Source organism: the organism of the source record quoted next, unplaced genomic scaffold (assembly GCF_019419815.1).
Source record: "Pyrus x bretschneideri cultivar Hongxiangsu unplaced genomic scaffold, Pyrus_bretschneideri_v1 Contig27, whole genome shotgun sequence".
NCBI lineage: Eukaryota > Viridiplantae > Streptophyta > Magnoliopsida > Rosales > Rosaceae > Pyrus > Pyrus x bretschneideri.
Genome location: NW_025999579.1, coordinates 2456631 through 2476377, shown reverse-complemented (window position 1 = coordinate 2476377; position 19747 = coordinate 2456631). Strand labels below are relative to the sequence as shown.

Below are 19747 nucleotides of genomic sequence, written 5' to 3'. Positions count from 1 at the left end.
AAAAGTAAATGCTTTTATTTTCCACGCTTAATATCAAACTGGACATCCGGTGATCGATAAAATATTATTGAAACTATACTAGTGTCCCCGGAATTATGATCCAATCACATATTGCCTTATGAAAGTCACAAATAACCACCTTGAGCCCTTGGTCGATGTTTGGCATCCCACAATATATAAAGGGTGTGATAAATCGTATTATTTGTTAACATATTCAGCCCCGACACAGTTATATCGGGGCTACAAAATGAAAAAGAATGTCTTAGCATTTTGCTCAATGCACAATCTACTAGAGGTGAACCACACGTGTGTGTGTGTAAGACCTAACTGCATTAGAAAGGTGATCAACATCGTATGCGCTAGCAAGTAAAATGTGATTTAATAAATAACACTCCTAAAATAAAATTTAAAACTTCGTGTTTAGCTACATATTGGTAGGATTTCTTTTTTCATGGATTTCATGCCTCCACATAGACAAAATCCTTTCGTGAACAAGTTATCAACAAAATTTCCTCGTATTGTTGAGATTTTTTTTTTTTTATAAAAAAAAAAAACATGAACTAGTGGTCATGGTTGATTATATTTGCAACTTTTATTTTTATTTTATTTTTTAAAAAACATTGGACTAACTGGTAGCTTCGTCGTGGCAGTCACAGAGGCATTTTAGCCTCTATCTAGCCACCATCGTGTAATTTACACGTGCTAAGAATCAAACCCAAAATATGCTACGTATAATACGCATTTGAAATTCATCCAAACTACTGAGTCATTGCGTGGTGGTTTCTTTTTATTTTTAATTTATGGTTAATGTAAAACAAATTCTTGATTGACTTGGTCTCTTTTTTCAAGATACATATCCATCCCACTGAAAAGAAGAGTCAAAACCTAAACACCACTCTAGGCTCAAAATCTTCCAAGTATATATATATGCAGACACAAGAAAATGATAACACAATTAAGAGAAAAAATGGTCTTTAAAATCCAAGTTCTACTAGGATTCAATTACCACCACTACTTCCAAACGTTGCCACCTACACAATCTAGTCTATAAATATGCATCAGTATTTCAGCTCAAGTTTACTTGACTTCTTTGTGCAACACCAGAACTATTTCCTCGATCCAACAATCTCCGGATCATCATTTCTTCCAAGCTAGGTCACATATTAATTTGGTCCGCCGTCGACTAAACCGACTCCGAAATGATCATTGGCTCGAATCAGCTGCCGGTCGGATTTAGGTTTATGCCAACAGACGAAGAGTTGGTCACTCACTATCTGATGAACAAGGTGTTGTATCGGCCTGTACCAGCTGCTCAGGAAATCCGAGAGATCGATGCGGCTCAATTCTACAGCAACCATCCTAAGAATCTAGGTACGTATGTATTTATTTATGATTGTTATTGGTTCTTTTAGAATTAACAGTTTTGTTAGCTAAAGTTTATTTTTCATCGCTGGTCTCAAGTTCGGATGCGTCAGGCATTCTGTTCTTAGGTCGAATCCCTATATTAGCTAAGTGTGTGTGTATATATATGTATGTATACGAATGACATAATATATATTCTTAGAAGTGTTATAAGGTCCGATCAGATCCATGAGTTATATGTTGATCGAGGTAACTTAGTGATTAACTATTGTTGAAGCTAAGTTTAATTAGAACAAATTTTAGATTATTGTTGTTGAGAGTACGAATTTCACATTGAAAAAAATACAAAAGAGAATATGAACAAACAAAACAAAGAAAGGAATTTTTTGGAGAAAAATAGGCGAGGACTTAGTTTTTGGAAAATATATGTTCGCATATATATACCACGTATATATGAAATGAAATGCTTTAAACATAAGCTTTAATATAAAAAAATCAAATACAAACTGGACGAAAATTTTCTTTTCCATTTGAAAAAAAATGCACGAAAAGTTAACTTCTGTGAATGTGATGGACAACTTCGAGTATATATTTTCAACTTTTTTAAATTTAATGCCATATTTTAGTTACTTTGAGTTACGTTGCACTCTTTTTTAACTATGTATATGAAATATATAGCACCAAATCATAACCATAGCGAAAGCAAATTAAACAAAACTTAACTCCTTGAGTGCATGCTTGCATGGTTGTAGGGTAATGTTAGAAAGACTAAATTTTTAAATATGATTTAAAGAAGTTCAATCATTAATCGTTACATCATGCAATCTATAAAAAATGATCCAAAAATTTGATTTCCATAGCATTTTTCCGCACTGTATATTTCAATCAAATGTCATGCATTGAAGATATCTGTAGATTAAACCCTAGTTATCTATGTTCCAGTAGTATTTTTCATTTTTTTTCGAGGTTTCAACTTTTATAATTTATATGGACGAGTATATAATTTTGTATCTTCTTACTTGCATGCATGCAGTGACGTTCTCCTGCGGGGAGAGAGAGTGGTTTTTCTTCATCCATCACGGTGAAAGCGGTCATGCATCCCAAACCAGCAGAAGCAGTATTCGAGTAGTTGGAAATGGTTTAGGGTTTTGGAAACCCAAGTACGGATCAGAAACTCCCATCTGCGATGAGGATGGACATTTCTTTGCCTCCAAGATCTCTCTCACTTACTTCTCGGGAAGAAGTGCTTCGCATGCAAAGAGAACACATTGGAAATTGGTGGAGTACTATTTACATGAACATGATCACGTCGAGTCTAACACAGAAGAAAAGTACCAAGGTAAAAGACGAAATATAACCATACGTATTCTACTTTCATGGGGCACTGCAATGATTATGACTTATTTTGGTAAAAAATAAAGCCTATTTATTTTATTATATTTTATATTACGTTGTGACCAATGTGGTCAGGATCATAGAGTTCGAAAAATATACATGTGAAGATCTTCCGATAATCCTTGAATATTTGGTATGTGTACCCGCCAAGTGTTTGATGTAATACTTGCTCAACGGCAAGTTGCGTTGAGAGCACTCGACAAATTATCGATGGCACTCAGTAGGTTGTTTCGGCTTATGTCGACAGCGCAACATGGTTCGGTTGACGACAACAAGTACACCAAGTATTCGACGAAATGTCTAAACGAATAACATCATTGTAGTTTCAATGAAATTCTTAGATTTACCAGCAAGTGCATCAAAGATGCAGTCATCGATTTGCCCAAGAGGCCACAACTACCCCGAAATAAAAAAATTCATAATCATCCTGTTAAGATCGATCAAAACCAGATCATTAGAATCAGTTGCTTATTATTGTTACAAGTGATTTGATAGCGCACACTAATTCTACTACTTTTGGATGCAGTTCGGAGAAGAAAGTGGATATTGGGCCGAATGATAAGAGGAACGGATTACACTGGATTATGAGGATTTTGCAAATTTTGGAATTCTTTTATAATTTGTTCATTAAATAATAGAGAAAATACTTCAACACTTTTTCTTTAAATGTTAGAAATAAGGCTGCAGGAAGCATTTTATTAATGTAATAAGATGATTTATTTATTTCTCCTTTCATCTAGGTCCTATTTTATATATCTACAATTTTGTGAGGTATTTTTTTGCTCCATTTGTTCAATCAAGCTTTCCAAATTTTCACTCAAACTCTCCGGTCATTTTTTTTTGGGCTTTATTGCATTCGCGATTTAGCCCTGTATATTGCGCATTATCGTGAGTGTATTCAAACTATGGGTGGAAGTCGAACTCAAAAGTAGAATCACAATCGCTCCTAAATCAATAGAAGAAGCATCTGTATTATCAGATTTTGGTTTACTAAATTCCTTGTAGTACTTTGTGGGAAGGAAAATAAAGTTTTCTACTGAGTTTCAATGACAATTTCTCATTTTTATCGACTATTTCCAGTGTTTTGGGACCGCTTCCTACTTTGACGACCATTTTAGGGCTTCCTGCGCGTTGAAAGGTCTTTAGTAACGAGTTTCATTGTCACTCTCCGCTACAAAAGGTACTTTTAAGCAACGCTTCAATGATTCGTCGCTAAAAATCCGATTTAGACAACCACGGTTTTACAAAACAAACGTAACAACTGTCCCTTTCCCCGACTACCGACAGCAGACGACCAAATTTTATAAACGATCCCGGCACCTCCTCAAGACAATAAAACTTCAAACCTATAAACACTGGAAACTAATAAGCTGTATGAAAAGCATAACCACTCTGGTACAAACCACAAAACAACCAGAGAAATGAAGCCGTAGCTCACGAATAATATATATGAGTTCTGGTTTTTTTTATCAAAAATGATTCATATGATTGCATAACTCATCACTTTGGTTTATGAAATTGTTCACCGACATTCATTTTGGTCATTCTGTAAATACTCTTCGTGAAATTAAAGAAACCACCAATTCAAAGGGAGGGGTTGATTTGACAAAATTACGATCGATTTAACAGAGATTTCTAACAGAATGACCAAAATGATTGACGATGAACAATCTTAGGGACCGCTTCTATCGATTTTAAATCTCAGGGACCAAAGTGAGGAGTTATGCTAATCTTAAAGACTATTTTGGCTAAAAAACCATTAGTTTCAGAGAAGCATTCATCCATTTTCAGCGTTGGTTATGCTAAAAACCAACATCATCTTCGCATGAAAGAACATACATAATACCTAATAGCAGTCATTCATCTTTGATGTAGATTTTCTCTTCCAGATTTAATGCAGAAAACTATTTTGAAAGCTCGAAATTCATGGGATCGGCACATCAAGAGATGGCCATAGACTTTCATTTTGTTGATATCTAATGGACGATTCGGCACAAAGGGAAGAAAATTGGTTTACAGTACAAGAATAATTGGCTATAAACTATCATCCAATACAGTGAACAAAAAACAAAAGAAGAACAATATAACAGAAGGCCAGCCACACCTTCCAGACTGCTATAAGATTTGTGACAACTACAAGATTTGTGACAACTACGTCCTATCACGGTTGGGGAACTTACATAAACATCTTCTTCTCAGTTAGTTTGACATAATTCGTTGAAAAAATGCACATGAACCCGACCAAAGCAATGGTTTGATGAATATGCATTCCAATCATACATTGAGAAAACACAAACTTCCAGTTAGTTTGATATAATTCATCTCTTATTCGGAACGCTATAGCAACCAGTTTCATCATAGTAGGGCCGTAAGCCTCTAAATAGTCTCATTGAGATCGAAGGGAGCATTAGCACAAAAAAGCAACAAACAAAAGATTGACTGCACAGACCAAGACATAACTAAGACTTTCAATCGAATTGATGTAAGAAGCAGTTTAGTATCCCTTCAAATTGATGACACCAAACTTAAACAATGGTTTCCATCTAGAAAAAACATAACGATAATCAGATAAAGCGAAAACGCACAGTATTACATCTCAAGTCTCTGACGAGCAATTTCAACTCTTTTGTGTCCCCGGTCGAGCAGGTCCGAAGTAGTTGGTTACCAATCCCATAATAGCAAACCTGGTATTTGAGATAAAAAAACACAGGAAACAGGAAAGATTTCAGAACATAAACCATGACAAAATTTTAAATCCCATCACATCCATTCGAGAATAATAAAATAAACCCATAAATTATGGTGAATACAAGGAGCACTTAAGCCTAACGGAGCGTCTGTTTAGAAATGCTTCTCTAGGAAGCACTTCTGATCATAAGCGATTTTACTGAAACCGCTTTTATTAGATGCAATGCAAGTAAATTTTTTTGATAAAAATCCAAGTGGTTCGTGAAGTAGGTGCTTCTTCTAGAGAGCACTTCTGGTCTAGGTGTTCTAACTCAAAAAGCAGTTAACTTTTACTGAACAACATTGTCAGAAGCACTTATGTTTATCTGAAAAACTATTTAGCTTCCAAATCTCGAAAAATGTTGTTGTAAACACACTACTTTCATGTCCGAATCCCAAATGCTTTGGTAAATTCGTAAATCATGCACAAATTTGGAAATTTACTAAAGTAATTCAGTAAAAAGTAAATTGGGAACTTACATCATGGCCATGGAGATCTGTTTGAGGTCGTTCTCGATGTTCTTCATGTTCACCAGCGATTGAGCGCAGAATATGATCGCAACCCAAGAGCACAACTTGTACTGCAAATTCATAATTCAAATAATTAATCACACTTCAAATATTAGCAAATTCCAATTAAAAGTAGCAAATCTGCAATCGAGAGAGAGTACGGACGCGGAACATGACGCCGGCGAGGCCGAAGACGACGGCGATCAGACCGGAATAATCCACTGGAAGATCTTGCGGCGCCACCGCGGACGGCACGTAGCGCTTCGCCGCCGAGGGCTGGCGCGGGTCGTTCACCGTCGATGACATCTCTCTTTTCTCTCTCGGGCGAGTGTTCCGATGGATCTCTAGCTCTCGCGCGAGTTTTGGAACGTTGGATGTGAAGAGGAAAACAAGGAGTTAAATTATTAGGTCGTCTATGGTTTTTGTGTAATTGTATGTAGCCCAAAAGTAAAGAAAAACAGAGTTTACTCCTACAAGGCCTAAAAAAAAATATGAGAACTTTAACGAAAAATTCTTTGTACTGTTTATTTTAACGAAAAATCATATTTTTATATTAAAAAATCAATCCTTGTACTATTCGCTTTACTTTTTATTTTATCATTATCGTTAAACTCAAAGTTTTCAAACCTTTTTCATTAGTTTTCTTAAAAGTTTTGAATTGAAGATTAACCAAAATTGAACTGAATTGAGGAGAAATTCGAATTTTTATTAAAGTTATTTTCTATACGGAATTGGAGAACAAATAAATTGTTTCATATAAGTTTAGGAATCACATAAATCGTAAGAAATCAATTTTATTTTGTTTTATATGAATTATTTTATATGCAAACTAGGTTAAATGAGTTAGTAAATTAGAATTTTAGCAATGAATAGAATCTTACATTGAGTATATAACAAAATAATATACAATTTCATTTTTGTCGAAACAAAGTAATATACAATTATTAAGTGAGAGTTTTTAACCTGACATTACTAAGGCCTTTTATAATAAAATTGAACACTTAATAAGTGGTTAAGTTAAAACAATATCGGTGATGTTGGTGATGGATCATATTGGTATGCAAGTTTATCATAGTATCATATTAGTTTATTCTTTCAACAAGTCCTAAATCAGATAGCTTGGATTACTGAGACGTTTTGTGATAAAATAAAATATTTAGTAATAGGTGATTAAGTTGAGACAATATTAATATGTTGATGCAGACTTATTAAAGAAAAAACAGCTTCTCCTCCAAGGGTAGAATTGACATTAAAATGATCCATACAATTACCAATTTATCCTCCTTTCGCAGCTGTTCTTCTGTTCTTCACCCGCCCAATTCGCTATAGCAATGGCAGACCTAGCTGCTCTTGCTCATCCTTCTTCTTCTCCTTATTCTCCAAACCCAGCAAACCCAACTCCCCAAAACCCAAGCCGAAACCCTTTACCGTTACCATTAACAACATCGGCGGTGAGGCAATGGAGACCCGCCGCGCAGACAATGGCGCAGCCACCTACAAGGTTAAGGTGAGCTGTAGCCAGGGAGGTTTTCTGTAAGGGTAGTGCTATCTATACATTCATTTTTACTTCTTACACACCTCTCTTAATTGCCGGTTGTTCGGATCGAATGAATTGAAGATGATCACTAACAAAATATTAATAAGGGTATGTTGGAAGCAAAATGGGTTTGTGAATAGATCTATTCTTTTGTAAAATCATGCTTATAGCCTACTCAATTTCAATACAAAATATTATTTAATGTATATTTAGTAGAGGAGAGGTAGTAAATAATACGTTTTTTTGCTAAAAATTATAAATTAGTTCTATCTTCAGTCCCCCTTTATTCTATTCTTTAAAGAAAAAGATCATTTATCCTATGTAATTTAGCTTCTGTGCTTCTTACTCAAGAAAAGATTAATAAAGTTCTTTAAATACACAATTAAATCCCTATCTCCACAATTCTTGACTTTCCGTTGCAATTTTCCAATGGATGTCACCTTTGGCACGTTTTTAATCTCTTTATTTACTTATTCTTGATTTAATTAGTAGGTTAATTATTTATATGATCCTTGAATTTATTGGTTAAGATTATGATTTTGAGAATAATTTATATTCTATTGTTGTTCTTTTATATTGATTTTTATATAATTTTATATAAGCAAAAAAATAAACATTTAATTTTATGGTAGTATTTTCAGCTAGCCCACCCAAGAAAAAAATCTTCGCTCCGCCCTTGCCTGTATGCAGCGTTTGCTTGTGGCGGAGTTACTATCTGTTAGTTGCAAAGTTCCAGCAGTAGACACTTCGCTTTGGTCGGATGAGCTTTATCCCGGAGAATTTGGTGATTTGAGTATCTGCAACTTATATTCTGAGGAAACTTGTAAGCCATTTTATCCAAGATTGGATGATCAGCAACCTAATATGCCAGCTACACAATGTAACCAGCAGCCAGTTTATTCAAAGCATTTTAGACTTTTTTTTACAATACTTTTCGCCGTTGCATACTATCAAAGATGTTTCTTGAACCGCAAAACTGTACAAATTTTTTTATTTTAGAGGCTTAATTAGTTTCTTCTTTTCAGAAGGGTGGATGAAATATATGCCGAAGTCGGGAAGGAAATGCATGTCAAGCTCTCATGAGCTGCTGCTATGGGTGAAGATTTGATGCTCCTCCAAAGCGTCCGCTATTACTTGCAATCAAAGAAATATTCTTGAGGAATACTCAAGAAGCTCAATTCTGCGAGTCTCGGTGCCCTCCAAAGACCAATGGAAAAGAAAGAACGGGCTTTACGATGGAAGTCAGTGCAGATCGAATGCAATACCACCAATCCTTGGCGTAATAGTTTATCGATCCAATGGCTGAAAACTGATAGTAGTGAGATTTTGCAACTTTGCTGGTCTTTGTTTGATTTTAACACACCCTGTGCTTCGAGTTTTATTCCGTTTTTCGCTAGGAATTGTCTGAGAACCAGTGTTCAGATTGCCGCACTGCATTTTTCAGTCGAATGTAGCTTCTTTTTTCAGGCTAATGGCCGTTATAGGTGAAGGAATTTGTTGAACATAACAATTCATAGTGCACAAACTACTTCGTCATTGGTCATGGTTCGGAGCTCCGACAACCGACGGTAGCCATGAATTCCTAAAACATGCTCCAAGCAATGCGCATCTTTTTCTTTATCCTCCATGCAGTGCCCAAGTCAAAGCAACATATATTTGGTAATGTCGGAATACATCAAAACATGAGAGACATTACGAGATGCATGTTCGAAAACGTATATCCCTCGAAAAATCTCAAAACCCGTCATCCAAAGCCTAATATTCAGCTAGAAGCTAAGATAAAAAGGAACTTCAACGAAAAGTCTTTGATACTGTTTACTTAAATGAAAAATCACATTTTTACACTAAAAATTCAATCCTGGTACTATTCACTTTATCTTTTATTTTGTCATTTTCGTTAAAACTCAAAATTTTCAAGTTCTTTTCATTAGTTTTTCTAAGATACACAAGGTACACTGAAAGTTATGTAGCCATTCAACTACTCATTTAAGAATCCTTCCGGGCTACAATGAGTCATTCGACATTGCGGAATAACAAATGCTTAACACATAAACGACTACAAGAAGTACAAGAGGGAACAGCATCAACTCAGCAAACAAGGTACTTTGCCTACAGCATTTTCAGAAATGACAACGTCCTTAAATTTGAGAACACTTACGAAATGACAAAAGGAAGTAAAACATCTAGCAAAGAGGGGCCATATTAGCAAAGGGTCACACTCCCGTTTTCTTCCACCGCACTCCTGCCCTTGTTTCTTTCCCTGATTCTCATTTCATTTATTCAATCTAGAGGGTAGAACCGTAGGAAGGCGTGCATGGGGAGAAAATGGGAGTTCGAAAATCAGCCATGAAAGTAAAACAAAAGCCGCAACCAACATAATGCATGCAGTACTCAAAGCTAACAACGACTTCATGTAATTTTTTGATTCTCAAACTAGTGGCACACGAACAGGCAGCAGAATTTAAACTACCCCATTTTATCAAGCCTTCTGTGGACGTCATAAACTACCCAGACTTCTACACAACCAAACCAAAATCAAGGCAAAATTTCTCTTATAACTTATTTCAGAACTTAATACCAAAGTCCCTCTTCTCGTAAATCCCAGTTGCAAAACCTCAACCAATGGATTTCCCATGCTTAAGATTATGAACGAGAATACATGATTACATAAATTATTGAAGTGTGTACAATTTTGAGTAAAGGGACTGCGGTTCTATCCTCCCCCCTTAGCCAAAAAATTGATGGGGCATCACAGTTCCTTTCTAAACTTTCGGAGTATACAGAGACCATCTTATATTTCTTAAAAATGGCATCAATGGCCCATGGTGAAAAGAACTAAAAGTCGCCTTTGCTTTTAAAGGAGACAATCTAGAGTTCATTCTTCTCCTACATTCCGATTTGTGTGACTGCTGTTGCGAGCCATGTCCCATTAAATAAGTTGAAAGATAATGGACACGGGGATCACAAGGGAAGTGGAGATAAATGGCTGAGGAGGGAAAAATAATAAATTAATAATCAAAGTGAAAGACATTGTACCCTGTCTGGCAGATTTCTAGGCACTCGATGTCCAGTAACATATTTTTGGGGGCAGGATTTTTGAGCATCAGAAGACGATGAGGCCTCCGGCCCCTCACCTTGTGCCCGCCCGTGAAACCTAGCAAAACGATTGATGACAGAAAACTTCTCAAGATCCTGGCTTTCCACTCTCAAGTCTAAGATTGAGCTTTTCTTGTCCAGTCTGCATCAGTGGAAGAATTACACCAGAGTGAGTGTGAGAAAGAAAGGGAGAGAAAGAGAACATACATAAGAACAATAAGATGACAAGAAATAAGTATCTTAGAAATTAAAGTTAACTACAATGTGAAAACTAGTAATCAGAAACAGTGGTGTGAACAGTGAAGGAAAGGAGACGGTTGTGGAGGCTACCTCAACAAATCATTTTCCAGACTCCTTGCTTTATCAATACAGTCTTCCACAACTTTTGAGTAGTATTGATTGCTGACTTTCTCCCGTGTTCTAAGCTTCTCGGGAAAACTATAAATCATATAATGAAGACTGAATGTTAGCACGCAATGAATAATGCAAATTCCACCAATCATCAATCCATTGCCTTAAAAGGAAAATTTTACACAAATTTCAGACAACTCTTACAGGTTTACACTGTCAGAAGGCAATGGAGTTTGAGCATCACTTCCGGAGCAGGATATTGCACTGCAAGCATCACCCAGAGATAATCTACATGCAAAGTAAGCCACACTCTCATAGCATGAGCTAGCATCTGCAGAAAGAACTGCTGCAGAAGGAGGGTGAAGCAGTTGCTGCATAAGCTGTGTAGTCAAGACTAGCCTTCTTTTGGACCTAAGTATTGGCGGTCCATCTTCAGTTATTTCAGTTTCATCTTCCACCTGTCAAACCAACATGAAGCAATTAGAAATTAGACCGCTCAAAAAGAATTACTGTATATCAAGGCTTAATTGTGAGATTGGTGGTTGAACTTGAAACGAACCTTCTCAACCAGTCGGTTTGTTGAGCGAGCCCAGTCTGCTTCAGCTGCACTGTACGTATAAACCTTCTATATGTTAGAAATTCATAAAAGAAATAAAAATTAATATTTTCTTCTGTGAAAAATAAAAATAACAAAGAACTAAAGTTAAATGGAGCATCTTTCACTATCGAGCAGAGGGTCAAGCAACCCACCTGATACTCAGAAGCCTTTTGGGGAACTCGGTCAGCTCTTTATGCCAAGGTGAAAGTTCAGATGTAGCACTTTTACGCTTCATCGGTCGCTCAACAATTAAACCTTGATCAGCTACATCAGAATGTGATACATGAGGTGAAGGTGATTGCTCACTGGGAGTAGGTATGGGAACTGAACTCTGCAGGGTGGTAACAAGCTTACTAGCATCAGAAGCGGCACTAGCTTGCTCCATTGATTCCCGAGTATGCAGATCATCACCTGCCCTTCCAACAACTGAAGGTTGTCCCATAGCCTTCATGGTGGTTCTCAGTGTATCATGCATTGCAAACACTTGCCCATTCTTAAAGGTTCCATACTGTTCAAACCAGGATGGTGCCATCTGGGGGCTAACTTGAGACTGTTCACCTCTAAGAGAATATGCATTACTACTAGTAGAGAAATTCTGGGAGTTCTGGCGATTTAAAGCAAACATATCCTGACTAGATGCATTTGAATTTCGAGTATCCCCAAGCTTGGATGTAAAGCTAAGCATGTTAGGATCTTTAGAGGGAACTAAAGTATGATCAGCTGATGAATCTCTAACCATACTATTATATCCATAAGGTAATTGTGATCCTCCCAGGGGACCCACCTGCTGAGTCTCCACACCTGAATCTGCACCCTTCAACCTCTTCACACTCCGATCACTTCCATCAACGTCTGTAGTTTTCATAGCCTGCACTTGGTCCGGCAAGGAATAACTTTGATGCAAACTGTTATTTGGCCTTAAAGAGCGACCAAAAGCTTCAATATCTCTCTGGGTAGCAACAGAGCTTGAAAAGTTATTTGCAATCGATTCTTTTCCCTGAGAGACATTGATATTTTGGGCATTCTGAATGTTCTCAGGTGACGCTTGTTGCCCGGTACTTTCTTTGGATTTTTGCTCTTTCCCAACAAAGCTTTGCATGTTGGAAGAATATGCACCAAAGGCAGACGAGCCATTCCCTCTTTCCTGGGTATCTTGCTCATTGAGCTTTGGTGATTCAGCATTTGCTAAAGGTTGCTGAAATGGAACATTGGTCCATACATTAGTCAATACTTTAGAAACGGCACCTTGACAGGACATACCGGATACAACAGAAGGCTGAGAGCCTGGCAGAACATCTGATTTGGGGATTTTGCGGGCAGCAACTCGTAAACCGGATTGATCAGTGACATTCAGTAGGGATGCCTCTGCAGAAGCAGAGGCAAGGTTATTCTGTGAAGTACTTCCAGACAAATCTAGCACTGATTGCAGGGCAGATTGGCTAGTTTGAGATGTGTCACGAGAATCACCCATCTGTTTCGGTCGGAAAGCATGCCTATCAAAAGGTATGTTCTCAGACTGGCTTGCTGCTGCTTGTCCACTTGAACCTGACATGTGCTGTTTTTCTAGTTGACTTCTTGAAAGAGGAAAACCAGATTTGAAAGCTGCAGAAAAACTTCCCTGAATATTGTACTGTGAAGCCTTACTCCCTGTCTGTCCTGAGGTACCAGAGAGATTATTTCTAAATTCACCTTGAGATGCTTCACGAGAAGAAGGCAAGGACTGGGCAGATGCTGCCGAGGCCAACCATGTATGACCCTTCTCTCCTATCTCAGAATGGACAGGGGATGAACTGACAACTGCTTGTGAAGAGAACTGAGAAGATGAGGTATGATCTGTAATTGGAGTACGTTGAGATGGAGGAGCCAGCTGTAAACCGAAACCTTGAGAAACAGATGACTGATTTCGCTGCATGTGACCTACAGATCCTTCAGAAGTTTCCACTTCAGGCATCTCCAACGATGTATTCTGATCCGAAGAGCTGAAGTGTGTAGCATTGCCACCCTCCCTTGGTTGGTCCACCTTGTGAAGTAGCTCAAGCATATGTTGACTGCAAGGAATTGAAAATATTAAAGCGTCATCTCATCAAGCAAGTCTATCTATATATGAATTGTACACATGCAGTGGAAAATATTAATTCAACTAAAGCAAAAATATGAATTGTAGCAAAGATAAAAATTATTCAACTACCTTGATGGCGCAGCCTTGATTGGGGCATTACTTCCAGTGAATCTGTCAAAGGGAGTAGATGTGCTTGGTACAAAACCTGGAAGCGTATTTTTGGAAGGTGTCTCATCTAAACGTATTGTGTCACCCTGACAACCAGGTAAACGCACAAGTGGGTAGAAAACGTCAACTAAACCTTAATTTTAAAATTACGATAGACAGAAAAACAAATAAGAATAAAGCAAAAATATTTAGATGAATCAAGAAAATCAAAACGAAAAATTGTGGCATCAATCTCAAATATAAAAAAATAAAAAAAAACAATTGATCACCTTCTCGATTTCCATAGAACGTCTATCAGTGTGACCAATAAATTTTGACTGCCGAAAACTCCCTTGGTCACGACTTTTAAAACCTGTAGGTACATTCTGGGACATAGCTTGCGATTGTGTCACATGTTTTTTTCCATAAGATGGTTCAACTTCAACATCCACATCCCCCATTGGATGATACTGAAACTTGCGAGTTGCAGGGGGTCTTTGAGCAGCATTACTAGATGATTTTTGTTTGCTTCCAAGAAAAGCAAATGAATCACCGGCATCTGAGGCAACGTTTTCCTTCAAACCACCAATTGGAGCGGGGTGGTGTGCATTAGAGAAAAAAGTATCAGTCGAATTCTCTTTTCTATTCACATTCTCGATATCATGCATCTCAACTGCTCTTTTGTCTAAGCCATTGTTCCCTGATGATTCCAAGATTAGACGATTCTTATCCAGATGATGCTGGTTTTTCCTCAAAACCTCGTTTCCCTGAGGGTTCACTTGAGAATCAACTGATTTCCAGAATTCATGATTGTCTGCAAGTTGTTTCTGGCTTTCGTGGTTGGCTCTTGCACTGCTGGAATTTGATTTCCCTATATTGTTTGTGCTTGAACCCTCTCTATTCATCAATGGACCTCCAACGGGATATTTTGCATGTTCCATTTCAGAATTTGAGTTCAGAACAGAATCCGTCTTCCATATACCAGCAGCATGGCTCATTTCCTCATGCATGCCTCTCTTACGATCACCGCCTGGTATTGATCGTGATAAAATTTGATTCCCATGATTTTTGAGATTATTACCCATATCTGTTGGCATAGATTCCATAATTTTCCTACCATTTAACATATTAAATGGCTGCCCATCATCATTATTTGACGAAATGCTTTGTTGACAGTTCCACGAACCTGAAATGCTATTTCCATTTATTTCTGTACCAGATAAATGACTACTATTTCCATAATTATGACTACCTTCCACAGGTGGCTTTTGTAGAGAACTGTTATCCAACCATTTACTTCCTTGTTCAGGAACCTGTTGAACAAATCTCTGAGGAGAATGATTCTGAAAGACCTCACCTCGTTCATGCGAAGTTTTAGGTCCTGGTTGCTGAAAAAAACTAGTAGTCGTATTCACCCTATGGGCATCAGTAGATTGTGGAGGAGCTCTAGAATTCAAGTCGGAGGAAGAGTGCAAGTTGTTACCAGCCCAATCAGATTGTTGTTTGCGAGTATCACCAACACTTGAGCGCTGCTGATTCACAATTGGAGGTTGTTGATATCCAAAACTTGGAGGACACCACTCTTCCTGTAGCCCTATATCAGCACTAGAAGTTTCTGCTACTGCAGATTGCATAAGAGCACTCCAACTCCCGCTTTGCAGAGAAGGAAGTCCTCCAAAAACTTCCGTACCATCCAACACACTGGAACCTCCCATTCCCACATCTGTGCTCCTGCCAAAGGCATCCCACAGATTGTCATCTGAACCAAACAAAATCTTTTCCTCAGTTGGATCTAGTGTAGCCACGCTCTGTCCGGATGCAACTTGTGTGACTGCTTTCTCTTGTGATGGTTCTGACAATCCAACTAGTTGTGGCCTCCCTTGGAATTCTTCCAGAGGTTCATTTCTTTGATGGGGATTTCCTTGATTCAAGTTCTCTAAATTAAACCCACTATTCAAACCTTCAGCAGCAGTAGGCCCAAGCACACTCCTGCCTTGAAAATCCTGTCTAGAAACCCGGGGTCCATCTTGCATGCTAACCTGATCTGGAAATGCAGAATATTGATTACCTGGAAACGAATTGTTACTTGCCGACATCTGATGCATTGCCGATCTGTCCATTTGAACATGAGGATATGAACCCATTGAGCCACTTGTGCTAGTAACTGGAACCCCGTATAGAGATTGATCAGCATGTTGAGGAACAAAACCCATCAAGTGTAGTGTGTGGGCTTGTTCAGGGGGCAATACATGTCCACTAGATGCAGCCTGAAGAACAGGAGAAGCACCACGCTGCAGCCAGTTTGTGTTACCTGCCACAAGATCAGGTGGCCATTGATTGTTCGATGGCTCATTGATCGGAACACCATTGATCAGAGCTGATGAGTGGTTACCAGCAGCCTGTTTTGTAATGGAGGAAGCCTGATTTGCAAGAACCTGTTGCCTTTCTAGTTGCTGAAGTTGTTGCTGCCTTTGAAATTCTTGAATTTGTGTGAACATAACCTGTCGCTGCAACTGCTGCATGTCACTCATCCCCGATTGTTGCCTAGGCAAAGACTGCATCGTGCTGGGATGTGGACCACTCATGTGCTGTTGACCACCAAAAAAATCAAAACCAATGGGGGATTCTGAAGCTTCTAATCTCATCGAATTATTCTTCTGCTCAGGGCCACTTCCTCTCTGTGATTCATGTGCCGGCAAGCCTCTAGATGTTAAAGTTTGCCGATCAGGTTCTGAATCCACTCCCAAAAAGTTAGCTTCATTCTGCCTTGCTTTAAACATCTGGTGCCCATGCACATAGCCATTCAGGTTTGCCTGTTGATTTTGATACTGAGCTCTGCCAAACTCGGGCCTCACATTTGATTGCATAAAATTCAAACCATGAGGCACATGAAAAGACTGACCACCATGCCCTCTCTCCGAATCTGCTCATAATAAAAGAACAGAGATGTTTAGAAACAGGTGATGGCTCAGGCAACACAAAAACCATTACAACCTTAAAGTAATCTAGAAGTTAGTTTAATAGTACCTGGTTGCTGTACATTATAATTCTTTAAACTTGAATTAACAGGAGCTCCACTTTGTCTCTGGGCCCCAACCCACAGGTTGTTACTAAGACCTGGCCAGTTCCCATCAACAGCCTGAGGATGATGCTGACCCTGTGACAAGTTCTCTTGGCCAAAGAAGTTATGGACCCTGTCTCCAACTTCGTTTCCAGGCATAGATAATCCAGCCACAAATTTGCAGCAGCTAAAGGTCTTATGAGAAAATAACTACCTACGAAAAATATGAATAGAGTTCAGAGCTACCATATTCCGACAATTTTAAGATACCAGAAAATCATATGAAGTTCGACCAAACAAAATTCCATTCAGAAACACACCTTTTTCCGGTATAATTTAGTGCCAATCCAACTGCCATGTTCCCAGCCCAAACTACTTATCCTGCATATAACCATGTGACGGTAAGTTATACATCAAGTAGATCATGTATTAGAGGCAGAATTACAGCCATCAGATATAACCATCATGATAATTCCTGTTATCCACATTCAAACTATTGATATTCATCCTGAAACAACGGAGGAATAAAAATTTCCCACAATCAAAATATGTAAAACTGATATTTGGTAGATCTCTCACTCATATGGTTTGATTAAGTTGCACTATAGGACTGCAATATATGGCCTCATTTCAGAATATTCTATTACCATGTGCATGTATATTCACATTGAGAAAACTCGGGTTCAATTCCACAACAGGTCCATAAGGTTTGCTCATTACATTACATTCCAACAAAGATTGGACAATTTAACAAACCATACAATGCGAGTGTAGGTCAATAAAGTTCACACGCTCTCAGGTAAATTTAATGGTGGGGAATTGGACTGCTGTCCAGCAATGAGTTCAACCCTAAATGCAAATAACACAAACGGTATATCCTACAATAACACATCCAAGCATTAACTAAAATTACAGACATTCCCATAGAAACAAGTCATACAAACAAGCGAAATGGAATATACAATCGACAGTGTTCCCTGCATTCTCAAGTGCCTCACTCAAAAAAAATGGTCGAGTGGGGAAAACAGGAGGCAATCAGATATGTGCAATTCATCAACCCAACCCACATCTGACACAATAACCTTTTGCTCAAATTGGCTGCCTAAAATGCAAGTAACAGGAAAAAGCACGAAACTTAACGGAATTTTAATCATGTGAAGCCACACTAAACCAATCCAGCCAAATTGTTTCGTTTCCGAAATCAAAAATCCAAAAGTAACAGAAAGTTATAAAATTTGAGCTGCCAATTCTTTCCTTTCCGGTCCATTTATGAGCAATCAAAAGGAATGCTAAAGCCACATTTATAGCAAAAACACACAAGATCGAAAACAAAGCAGCGACACTTCAACTGTACAAGCAGCGACGGACCTGCCCAGCCATGGCACGCCAAAACCCTAGCTTAGATTTGAATTACCAGCAGAGATGGTCCGAGCGGAGAGAAAATTAGGGTTTTTTTAATTTAAAAAAAAGGGAAACTCACAGTGACGCTGCGAAGCCGCCATTGGAGCTGGAAGCTGATCCTCCGAGACTGTCAGACTGAGAAGCGTTAGGGCTCGAATCGGAAAGAGAGAGGAATGTGCGTCTTTGAGCTTCAGATAGGGAGAGAGAGAGAGAGAGATAGAAAGTGATCGAAATAGTGCGAAATTTTCAACGAACTGAGAAACAAAACCGAGGTTCGGAACCGAAGCTGAGGTTCGTTGGCCAAAGCTAGGTGGTTGGGATCCGAAGCTAAGGTTGGGAAAAGGGAGGCGTTTTGGCGAAGGCTTCGGGTGGGTTTTTCCGAATAATTGTTGCGGGTAGAGGGAGAGTTAGGTAATCCTGCAATTAAATTGTGCCACGTGGAACTATTGTTTGTGGAGCCCGCAATAATTTGAAAATTCGGGCCAAAAAGAAAGAGAAAATCTTTACATCCCCTTTTTGTTGATATTTTAACATAAATATCTTAAAAGGATCAGAAAAAAATCCAAACAAAAATTCCATACTCTATTATTTTGGAGGGCAGATTGTCTGCGCTTCTGTTTGGGTATCATTTTCATCCTTTTTTATTTTATATGGTTAAATCGCGTCAATATTTTATATTAATTTTTTAATAAAGATAATAAAACAAAAAATAATAAGAATATAAAATATTGACATAATTTAACCGTGACCGCGGAAATAGGAGAGGATGGAAAGGGCATCCAAACAGGTGAACAGGAGGGCATACAATCTGCCTCCATTATTTAGGGCTAGAGTAGAAGTACTTTAAGTGTTTCAGAAGCACTTTGAAGTGCTTACTGCAAAATGCATATTTTAAGTATTTTTTCAAGATTCCCTTGTATTTTTATTAAAGATTAGTTTCAAATATATTTTTACATAAAACACTTTCAGCCATTTTAAAAGCAGTTGCAAACGACCATTACACATTCAATTTGATTTTCGCTTTCCTGCCTTAGGAGTGAAATATCTATAAATCTCATTTAAGACAATGTTAGTAAAAACATATTTTCTTTAGATTTTTTTTTTATTGTTAGATTTGGTTATATTCTATATTAGTCATTGAATTTAGTGTTTTTAAAAATATAAAGTTAAATAAGTTTGAATCTAAACAATTGGATCAATCCACGATCTAATAATTAAAATAGTCAGGTTCAAATAGAGTTGTTGGGCTCCTTTTGGATGGCCGACATTCTCATCAAGGGCATGCCGCACTTCCAGCCCTTGCACGTCTCGCGCATTAGGCAAGTAACCTTCTTGCGGCTTCCACGTTTCTGGGTGCGTCCGCATGCATAAGGTCGGACATCCTTTTAACCTTGGCCTGAATTCTAGGTTTTGCCCAAATTTTAGGTATTAACCTACACGTATTCTATGCCCAACTATTGAAGAATGATTAGGTTAGTTTAAAACCTAAACTTTGGTGCGCCA

The 19747-nt window shown here is 38.0% G+C and overlaps 3 protein-coding genes across 4 annotated transcripts; 1 reads left to right on the top strand and 2 right to left on the bottom strand.

Annotated features, from left to right (window-relative positions):
* The first annotated feature begins 968 nt into the window (after positions 1 to 968).
* On the top strand, positions 969 to 3522 carry LOC125479035 (NAC domain-containing protein 48-like). Of its 2 annotated transcripts, XM_048588043.1 has the most exons (3): positions 971 to 1371; positions 2396 to 2701; positions 3284 to 3522. In XM_048588043.1, the coding sequence occupies exons 1-3, from the start codon at positions 1200 to 1202 to the stop codon at positions 3343 to 3345; spliced, it is 540 nt and encodes a 179-aa protein (XP_048444000.1). In that variant the 5' UTR covers positions 971 to 1199; the 3' UTR covers positions 3346 to 3522. The 2 variants fall into 2 exon arrangements, with proteins under 2 accessions (XP_048443999.1, XP_048444000.1); XM_048588042.1 differs by lacking the exon at positions 3284 to 3522 and having other exon boundaries at positions 969 to 1371; positions 2396 to 2876.
* Positions 3523 to 5213: 1691 nt separating this feature from the next.
* LOC103930844 (protein Asterix) lies at positions 5214 to 6398 on the bottom strand. The gene is made up of 3 exons (XM_009340236.3): positions 6160 to 6398; positions 5965 to 6065; positions 5214 to 5441 (listed from the first exon to the last, which is right to left on the bottom strand). Exons 1-3 carry the CDS (start codon positions 6298 to 6300, stop codon positions 5375 to 5377), a joined length of 309 nt encoding a protein of 102 aa, XP_009338511.1. The 5' UTR covers positions 6301 to 6398; the 3' UTR covers positions 5214 to 5374.
* Positions 6399 to 10066: 3668 nt separating this feature from the next.
* On the bottom strand, positions 10067 to 18480 carry LOC103930836. Its single transcript, XM_009340223.3, has 10 exons — positions 18324 to 18480; positions 17164 to 17224; positions 16810 to 17057; positions 14073 to 16705; positions 13765 to 13889; positions 11729 to 13624; positions 11538 to 11586; positions 11183 to 11436; positions 10958 to 11065; positions 10067 to 10769 (listed from the first exon to the last, which is right to left on the bottom strand). The coding sequence occupies exons 3-10, from the start codon at positions 17000 to 17002 to the stop codon at positions 10547 to 10549; spliced, it is 5481 nt and encodes a 1826-aa protein (XP_009338498.2). The 5' UTR covers positions 17003 to 17057; positions 17164 to 17224; positions 18324 to 18480; the 3' UTR covers positions 10067 to 10546.
* Positions 18481 to 19747: the final 1267 nt, after the last annotated feature.